Source organism: Panicum virgatum, chromosome 5K, assembly GCF_016808335.1.
Source record: "Panicum virgatum strain AP13 chromosome 5K, P.virgatum_v5, whole genome shotgun sequence".
Taxonomy (NCBI): domain Eukaryota; kingdom Viridiplantae; phylum Streptophyta; class Magnoliopsida; order Poales; family Poaceae; genus Panicum; species Panicum virgatum.
This window is the reverse complement of record NC_053140.1, coordinates 7,440,036-7,449,423: the sequence shown is the minus strand read 5'-3', so window position 1 is coordinate 7,449,423 and position 9,388 is coordinate 7,440,036. Positions and strand designations below refer to the sequence as shown.

Genomic DNA, 9,388 nt, shown 5'->3' with positions numbered 1-9,388 from the left:
TAATAAAAAGGGGAAAAAAAACTTTACAAAGAGTTTAGAGCCGCTAGCCAGCGCAGAATTAATATACATATATAAATCACTGTATTAAAAAAATTTGTGAGAAAAATAGGTCTATGGTAATTGCACCAGGCACATGGTAGCCCGTGTTCTGTGCATTCACTCAACTTCAGCATATATAAGGTTCTCATGGATCTTCTGCTCCTCCATACATATTCACATTTTCACTCAATTTCCCAGCTACTTTTTACATTTACATGGGGCCTATGCAGTCTCTTGATTCTTGAGCATGTACGTATAAATTGGATTGTTTTGATTTCTGTTCGTTGGTATATGATGATGAAACTAACATATTATAGGCTTGGAAGGTGCTGGGTCTCTTCATCTTCAGTTGTCACCAAAGCGTCGCTGGCTGCCTGGCAAAAAGACTTCGTTCCAAGTGCCTTTTAGGGCTCCTCTTTGTAGGCTCTTTTTTCATTAACAAAGACTTCGGCCCTGTTTGGGGTAGCTGCAGCTTCTCCAAAAGCTCTACTCTGAAAAGCTCCGCTTGCTTTTCTAGAAAGCTGTTTTTCAGAAAAGCTGACCATGTCTGTTTGGGGGAGCTTATCAAAATGAGCTTATCGGCACGAGAGGGAGTTCGGGTGCCATGGCCGTAAGGGGAGGGAGCTCCAGCCGGCCACGAGCTCCGGCCGCGCCGCCTAGGGGAGCTCGCCCCCGCCGACCACGAGCCCTGGCAGCGCTGCCCAGGGGAGCACGCCCCCACCGGCCGCAAGCAGCGGTCGTCTCCGCCCAGGGGAGGGAGGACGCATCGGCAGGCGAGTGAGGATGCGGCAGCGGTGGCTCGAGGCGAGGGAGGATGCGGTGGCAGCAGCTCGGGGCGAGGGAGGATGCGGTGGCAGCGGCTCGCGGCGAGGGAGGATGCGGCGCAGGTGAGGGAGGACGCGGCCCCAGGGGAGCTCACCCCCGCCGGTCCCGAGCCCCGGCCGGGCCCCCAGGGGAGCTCACCCCCGCCGGACCCGAGCCCCGGCCGCGCCCCCAGGGGAGCTCGCCCTCGTCGGACCCGAGCCCCGGCCACGCCGCCTAGGGGAGCTCGCCCCCGCCGGCCCCGAGCCCCGACCGCGCCCCCAGGGGAGCTCGCCCCCGCCGGCGAGGGAGGACGCGGCGGGCGCGGCGATGACAGCAACCGAGGCGCGGCGATGGTGGCAGGCGACGGTGGTAGGCGAGAGAGGACGCGGCGACGGCGGCAGGCGAAAGAGGACGCGGCGGGCGCGGCGACGGCGGCAGCCGAGGCGCAGGGACGGTGGCAGGCGACGGCGGAGACAGATGGAGGAGAAGAGATGGGGAAAGAAGAAAATAACGGTTCGCCCGTAGAAGCTCGGGAAGCAGGCGCAGATGAGCTTTTCGATTCCCAGTGTAAAATGAGCTTTCTCAGCTTTTGCTTTTGGGAACAGCAGACCCTGTTTGGGGGAGCTTTTAGCTTTTGGAGCTTTTTGGAGAAGCAAAAGCTCCCAAAAGCTTCCCCAAACAGGGCCTTCGTTCCACAGCTTCAGCTCAGGCCTTGTATCCAAAAGAGTTGTCACTCAGCTCAGATTACAAGTATTCTTTTATTAACATTATTTTGTCAGTTATTCTCTGAAAACCCGGAGAACACTATTTTAATGTCCCATATATAGTAATATCGGATTATACCAGTTCTTGCAACGTCAGCTCAAGATGCAGAGTGTATGAATTATGAAACTTAGCGTCCATGCATGAGCTAGGAAAAAAAGGCTGCACTGCCAGTACAGAAGAGATCGTCCAGGTGTAGACATGCTTCGGATTGAGCAAAAATAAAGCAGAGTGGCTGCCGACTTGCTTGAGGCACTCACGTTCCAGTCCCCTGGTAGAAGCTCGCTGCTTCAAGCAGGCTGCTGGCTGCTGCATTCTTCCACCGGGAGGACGACGGGTGCGAGACTTGGCAAGATTTGCCCAGGCCCCCTTCCATCAACCCAAGGCATGCTTGCTGCAATGCACCTCGATCTAGACCTGATGTTTGATGGATCATCAAAGCGTAGAAGCGATGTTATTAGGCTTCAATATCATGATCAGAACATCATCCCGTGGCATGAGAAAATATCTGATTAACCTTGAGCTCCCGGGTGCCTTCCAAGCCTACTTGATGAGTTGCTCCGTAGCTTGAATTATTGTGTCTGTATTGGATCGATGCACGATGCTAGCATCATTCTATTCATGTTGCGAGATCATTTGCAGTACAAGGAGAGATGAAATCGAGAACAACGTTTATAACCCCTTCAGGATGAGAGACTACTTCAACAGGATTCCTGCAGTGCATTATATACAGTTACAATCCTGCCAGGGCTCGGAACAGCTACAAGAATTTAAGTGGAATTAAGTGCATCATCAACTCACTCGCACCTCACTCTGTGGTTCCTCTGTTTGCGGCCTATATAAGGTCTCCCGTATCACTACTCCAAATCCCTATGTTTGCAGTTTCACCTAGTTTCGTTCTTGCATAGATGTGAGATGTTATCGTTGGCTTTATTCATAGCTCTTGGATATGATTACGATAAGGCTTAGGAGGTATCGGGAATGTTCAGTTCACCAAAAAAGATGCTGTGAGATGCAACGCTTAGAGCAGGGGTGGAATCTACTCTCTCCACTCCAAATTTTAACTTTGAGCTTCCGGGTAGTCCCACATGAGAAGTTCCAGCACTCTGTGTCCTACGCTGACGCAAAGCCCAGTAGTCCCACCAATCAAGCCAACAAAACACCCATTGGCCATTGCCCAGTAGTCACACTTGAGGCTGGATATCGAGCCGGCTCAGCTGGCTCGTTACTAGGCCGAGCTAGAAGTCAGGGTCGGCTCGGCTCATCTGCCAGCTGGCTCGTTTGGCTCGTGAGCTAGCTCAAGAAAATGACAGCCAACTGCCAGATCCCAGAGCAATGGAGATTTATGTGAGCTTTAAAGTCATATGTGCCGTGCAATGGAGATCATCATTGTATAGCCACTCGTGTCTCGATCGATCGTGGTGGCAATGTTCGGTGAACAAGGACATCCTTCCACTGTGGAATCTAGGCCCTGGCCTTGTAGTTTTGTTTTCTTCCAGTTTTGTGTGTTGTGATTTGTCCACAAGCGTGTTGTTGGTGTTTATGTTCTTCTCTACTCACCTGCCCCAGCATATCTGGAGTCCGGCCATGTACTGCCGCCTTTGCACCATCCATTCTCATCCTCCTTAATCTCCTTATCCTCATCAGTTAACAGAACCGAGAGCTAACAGGATGGACTCTAATCCTCATGGGAGAGTTGTCCGATTTTTCTATTTTACTCATCTTGTCTCCTAATACTCGTTGTAATAAGAGTTTCATTTACAGCTTATTGTGAAAAGAAATTAATGTACACACAAAATTCTAATGAAAATGAGGACCTCTGTAGAAGAGCTGAGGCACTTGCCAGCATATACATAGTATATTGATAGATAAATTCACTGTATCAATTTTTTTGTGAGAAAAATAGGCCCATGGTAATTGCACCAGGCACATGGTAATCCATCTTTCTGTCCGTCCACTCCACTTTTGCCTGATCTATATAAATTTCTCATGAATCTTCCTCTCCTCCATGTTCACATTTTTTTCACAATCTCTGCTCGAGCTCATTTCCTAGCTAGTTTCTACATTCACTAAGGAATGTACGTAGGAACTGGTTCGTTTTTATTTCTGTTCGTTGGTATATGATGATGACACTAGCATATTAGGCTTGGAAGGTGCTAGGAAGTTACAGATTAGCATGTTCAGAAATAACGTGCCCGTAGCTCGGGGTGTAGCTGGACGAAGGAAAACATGTGGTGGTAGTAATGGTTGACACGCATCGCTCCTTGTTGTTCTCTGCCGTAGCCGCGCCAAGAACCGCGCACGGTCCACCTGTCCGGCCAGTCCACCGTAACAAGACTAGCCTAAAGGTAGCAAACTAGCAATCCTTCTGTGACTGCGTGTCTAGCAGATGGGCAAGGGGGCCGGGAATAGTTTTCGTGTGCGTCAAATTTGTGCAAAACGGGTTTCATATGCAACAAATTCTGCTGCAGAAGTCAGCTATGTCAATCACTCAGAAATAGTCTTCAGCTAAATGAAGATAGCTCATCTCAAAAGAAAATTAAGATGAGTAGAACATTGGCATTTTGGTTTTAAAAAAAACATTGGGATTTCACTCTCAATTCATCACATTTAAGGTGTTAACCCTGCCACCACAGAGAGCATTGCCTGGAATTAAGAACTTTATCGCAGTCAAATACTTCTGAAAGAACTCATTACATTCACCCACTTTGCCGAATGAAACATAATCTCTCATCATCTGTTTAAATGCATATAGCAGAGAAACTATTTATGCAGTATACCTGCATACTTGGGTTCTCTCCTAGGCTTGCATGGTTTAAAAGAGTGACCCATGTGAATGTTGATTTGACCTTGTCAGAACACAGAACAACTTCAAGCGTTTTGAGTGCAGTCATGTGCACCAGTTCATGGCCATCCTCAATTCTCCCTCATCTATATTCCAAATCCCTGTCTGCAGTTTCATCTAATTCCGTTCTTGCTTGGATTTGAAATGTTTAGTAGTTGCTTAAACCATAGCTATTAGTACATGATTATGATAAGGCTTAGGAGGTATCGGGAATGTAGTGTTGAAGACAAGTAGCGCTACTGGCAAACACAACCTGATCTCAGAGTAGCCAACTCTACTCCGAAGTACTCCTGAAAGCATTCTTGCATCAGTTAAGCTATGGCCGGCCCTTCTCCCCAACCATCAACAACCTGGACTAGGTAGACGAATCTTGCATGAGAATAGTTTATCAACATTATGTTATCATGTATCAGCTTTAAATAAGACCATGAGTTCTAAATAAATTGATGATACACTACTGTAGAAATATCATCCATCACCATATATGTACTGCAAAATGTTTCGATTTTCAATTCCAGAAGGAAATCTCATTTATTTATGTGAAATATTCATGCAGAATTACATTTCCTAGAAGATTACCGTAACATGTTGAAACATTTTGCTACTGAGGGCAAATATAAAACATTCTCTGAGTGAAGTCATGCATACATCACACATTTGCTGCAAAAGAAAAAATAGAATCTGTAAAATCATTGACTATCGCCTCTCTTTTTCTCCTTGCGAGGGCATTACATTTCATGACACAAAACTGGAGCACAATGCTCCGATGAACGCAAAAGATGAAGTGCTCATTTGCTCTTCTTAGCCTATGGTACAACATAAGACTGACGGTTTATTTGTACATGTGTCAGGCAAGCTTTATCCTACCAAGAACTACAAAACTGCCACACTGCCGGCCATGTAACCACTCTGATGCACTTAGCTTCTGAGTTCTGACAGTGACCTATGGCTAAAATCTCCCTGAAGTTTAACCTCTCTGTAAAATGGAAAACCTCAGCTCTCGTCATCTGCGTCCATGCTGGAGAGCAAGCTCTTCAGTGTCTCGTATGTCATAAAGGCAATGCCAACACTGGGAACAACCTTGAGGTACTCAGGGGCGATCCCTCTATAAAAGCCACGAGGGCCTTCCTTCTGCAAAATGTCACGAACAGTTCCAGTAATTGTGGATTTATGGCCAGGAGCTGTCCCAGCTGCTCCTTGTAGTTGCATCCGCCGTTTTACAAGATCAAGAGGAAATGTGGCTGAAATAATGAATGTGACATAAATAAAGCTAGCTCTTCAAGAAGAGTTCATTCTTATTGAGCAAATAATAAATACTGCAAATGCATTTACTTAGTCAAGAAAAATCAACAATTAAGGGAGAATTTCGGACAGATAGATGGGATCGATGCTACAGAGAGATGGAGATATTGATGAGGATGTTAGTCATAGAATCAAAGCGGGATGGATGAAATGACGCCAAGCATCTGGCGTCCTTTGTGACAAGAAGGTACCTCAAAAGTTAAAAGGCAAGTTTTATAGAACGGCGATTAGACCGGCAATGTTGTATGGTGCGGAATGTTGGCCTACAAAAAGGCGGCACGTCCAACAATTAAGTGTTGCAGAAATGCGCATGTTGCGTTAGATTTGTGGGCATACAAGGATGGATCGAGTTCGAAATGATGATATACGGGATAGGCTAGGGATAGCACCAATTGAAGAAAAGCTTATCCAACACCGGCTGAGATGGTTTGGACATGTCCAACGGAGACCGCCAGAGGCACCAGTGCATAGTGGTATCCTAAAGCACGACGGTAATATGAGGAGAGGCAGGGGCCGGCCGAAGTTGACATGGGAAGAAACAATTAGAAGAGACTTGAAAGACTGTAGTATACCTAGAGATTTGTCCTTGGATAGGAGTGCTTGGAAAGCCGCGATTCACGTGCCACAACCATGAATAATGGTCTTTGTTGGGTTTCAACTCTAGCCTACCCCAACTTGCTTGGGATTAAAAGGCTTTGTTGATGTTGATGTTGATGTTCGGACAGATAGACTTACCTGTCGATGATGCAATGCCAGATAGGCTTCCAGAAAACAAGCTAACAACCGCGGTAGAGTCGTGGGGCCTGATGCACAGATGTTCATAACCATCAGTGAGAATTTTGAACAACAAATTCAAGTGGTTGTTATAATATTAAATAAAGAGTAGTAATGATCAGCACCTTTCCATTTTCCAGTGAGACCTCAGTGATTCATAAACAGAAAAGCTGATTGCTATACTAGGTCCAACTCCCTGTAATAATTCCTAAAAATTACTGGCAACCCAGCTTAAAAATAACATATTTCAGTAAAAGGTTCATGTACCGACCAGTAACGTGGCCCCAAGGCCTTTGTACAATCCTTTGACACCCTCATCTCTACAAATTGTAGACATCGCATGGAAGATGCCCTTGTAATACCTAGTTGTTTTCTGCAGAAATTGTGACAAAAAGAATAACATAAAGCTTTTGTCCATAAAGCAACCATGCAAATGCTGATTTGGAGGATACAAAATTGACCACTTCTTATGTTTTATTCAGGAACAGAATAACAATGTTACCTGTGTTGCCAAACGAGTACGGACAACATCCAACGGGTAGGTTGCAGATGCGGCTGTTATTCCCGCCAACCCGCCACCAAGCAAACGTACAACACCAACATTGTTTGATTCTCTATCCAAGCCTGGGACCATTTGGAGAAGCTGAAATGCTTATTTCAAATCAGCTCACTAAAATAATATTGAATGACAAAGCTCACTGTGCAGTGTTAAAGCTCAAGAATCTTGGTGCTTACAATTTTGTAGCGGTCATATGAATAGAAGCTGATGGCGGAATAAGGTAAGCGATGTACAATTGTCACTAGATTTCCTTTCCAAAAGGCTCGAAACCCTTCTTCTCGAACAATTCGTGAAGCCTCATGCCATATGCTATACTTCCTTAGAGCTGCAGCATCTGCGTGCATACCTGCCACCTGTCGAATCAGTGTGTCACAAGCTCGTATAATAAGAAATCTTAAGGTCAAAAACGGTGTTGACTCATTCTTACAGATCAATCCAAGATTAGACCATGTACAGTACAGAGAATTAACTAGTAACAGCGACAAGAGTTAAATATTTTCAACCACAAAGCAAGAGTTCAGGACACTAGTACTAAGCATCAGGATGTACCACGATTATGCAAAGAGCAGTAAATGCAAAACTGCAAATGATACGACGCGATGTTATTGATGTGCAGTTGGCCACATTTATACTGTGTCCAGTGCCTACTAGCACAAGAAACCTAATGTTTCTTTTAGCTTCCATTCATGACAGTTCTTAACTATCAGTCCCTACAAACCAGAAATCCTATAACGGCGCAAAATGCAATGTTCCAAAATGCCGATAGCCTTATACATGCATAAACAAAAGGCATTTCAATTCCAAGAGCCGCCTAACCATCCAGATTCTGATACAGCCTTCTAATTCTAGTTTGAGATGAAAATCCATTTTAACAAACATTTTAATCCGCAATCATTTGTACCTTTTCTCAAGAAGCTATATCCAGTAACAAATACAAATTAATGATAAAACAACTGCACATGGACAAACTAACAACTACAAACAGAAAATGATCCCATGTCTTATTATTCATCCGATTCCTTTCAAGAATCATGAAGTGAAAGGGAACAGCAGGCATCCCGTCAGTCTTACATCAGATATGTTAATATTTCATTCCTTTTTAGAGCACACAGCATCTCAAAACAACTGATGGTATTGCTTTCGCCCACCGATAATGAATCCAAGGCCACACAAAAAGGGGGATCGCTTTATTATGGACAGAATCCCCTCCTCAACAACCATCAAAGCACTACCGAATCAACTAAAAGAAACCAAGCATACTACATATCTTTCTTAATTAGCTCCGTGTGGCTGCTACTGTCCACCAATCAGTTAGACCTCAAAACATGGATAGAGCATAACATAACATCCGTGCCTAATCCCCCTCAGAGGAGACAGAAGAAGAAAAATCGCCTCTTTCTTCTGCTCCATCCATCCGCCGCTCGTCGATTCCAATCCGTACCACCACCGTTCAGAATAAAAACGTCAAAATCTGTTTCTATATATTACCAGAGAGGCAAAAAAAAAAAAAGTTTACCTGGAAGAGGATGGTGAGCCGCGCGAGCGGGGCGGTGCACGTCTTGCTGACGGCGCCGGCGAAGCCTCCGGCGGCGAGGTGCGCCGCCGTGCCGATGTGACGCTGCTCCTGGCGCCGGGCGACCGCGGCGCGGCCGCCGCCGCCGTCGACGACGACGCCCACGCGCGCCTCCGTCTGCATCCCCTCCGGATAGCGGGGGGCGGGGGGCTAGGGTTCGCCGGTGTGAACGCGCCGCGCGGGTTGCGGCGCCGAGGCCCGAGGAGAGGAGGGGAGCGGAATTCGAAGCTGTGAGGGTGGGCGCGTTGAGCCTCCACCTCCTCACGTTTCTCTCTCTGTTCTCTCCCCACCCTGCTCCGCCCCCCTTTGTCCTTTCTTCTAGGTTTTTTGTTTGAAATAAAGAATCTAGGACCCGGCTCAAACCCGGCTCGAATTTCGAATCCTTGTATGAATTCCGCCAGAGATTTTGGTTGGAAATTAATACAGTAGCGCCTGCATTTCAGCATTTCAGATTTTTATTTTGAATTGGGCGAGCGCATCAGAGTTTCCTAAGTTGAAACCGCATTTGACTGTGAAATTTCAAAAATTAGATTCGCAAACCTTTCAGAATTGTGCATTTGATTTGTGCCTCTTGGATCTGCCGCGCAATTTCGTTCAGCCACATCGAACACCAACAAAATACAAGCAAATCTTGCCGACATAGTATCGGTCACGGGTTGGCCACCAAATTTTTTTTCCTTCTCACCAAATGTTTTGAGTTTATCCTGCTCCTGCACCCTAGAGCAGCATG

The 9,388-nt window shown here is 46.1% G+C and overlaps 1 protein-coding gene across 3 annotated transcripts; it reads right to left on the bottom strand.

Moving 5' to 3' along the window:
• Positions 1–5,055: 5,055 nt before the first annotated feature.
• Positions 5,056–9,028, bottom strand: LOC120706025 (mitochondrial substrate carrier family protein B-like). Of its 3 annotated transcripts, none has more exons than XR_005688154.1 (7): positions 8,602–9,028; positions 7,262–7,438; positions 7,029–7,169; positions 6,798–6,899; positions 6,652–6,722; positions 6,325–6,555; positions 5,056–5,691 (listed from the first exon to the last, which is right to left on the bottom strand). XR_005688154.1 is itself a non-coding variant. In XM_039990588.1 (7 exons), exons 1-7 carry the CDS (start codon positions 8,779–8,781, stop codon positions 5,444–5,446), a joined length of 987 nt encoding a protein of 328 aa, XP_039846522.1. In that variant the 5' UTR covers positions 8,782–9,005; the 3' UTR covers positions 5,056–5,443. The 3 variants fall into 3 exon arrangements, 1 of the variants encoding a protein (XP_039846522.1); XM_039990588.1 differs by having other exon boundaries at positions 6,488–6,555; positions 8,602–9,005; XR_005688153.1 differs by having other exon boundaries at positions 5,554–5,691; positions 5,944–6,555.
• Positions 9,029–9,388: the final 360 nt, after the last annotated feature.

Excerpts from the sequence above, each read along its gene's own strand:
- LOC120706025 (XM_039990588.1), bottom strand. The coding sequence starts at position 8,781 with ATGCAGACGGAGGCGCGCGTGGGCGTCGTCGTCGACGGCGGCGGCGGC. Across the intron at positions 7,439-8,601 it reads GGCTCACCATCCTCTTCCAG|GTGGCAGGTATGCACGCAGA; the intron begins GTAAACTTTTTT and ends CTGATTCGACAG. Across the intron at positions 6,556-6,651 it reads TCTCACTGGAAAATGGAAAG|GCCCCACGACTCTACCGCGG; the intron begins GTGCTGATCATT and ends TCTGTGCATCAG.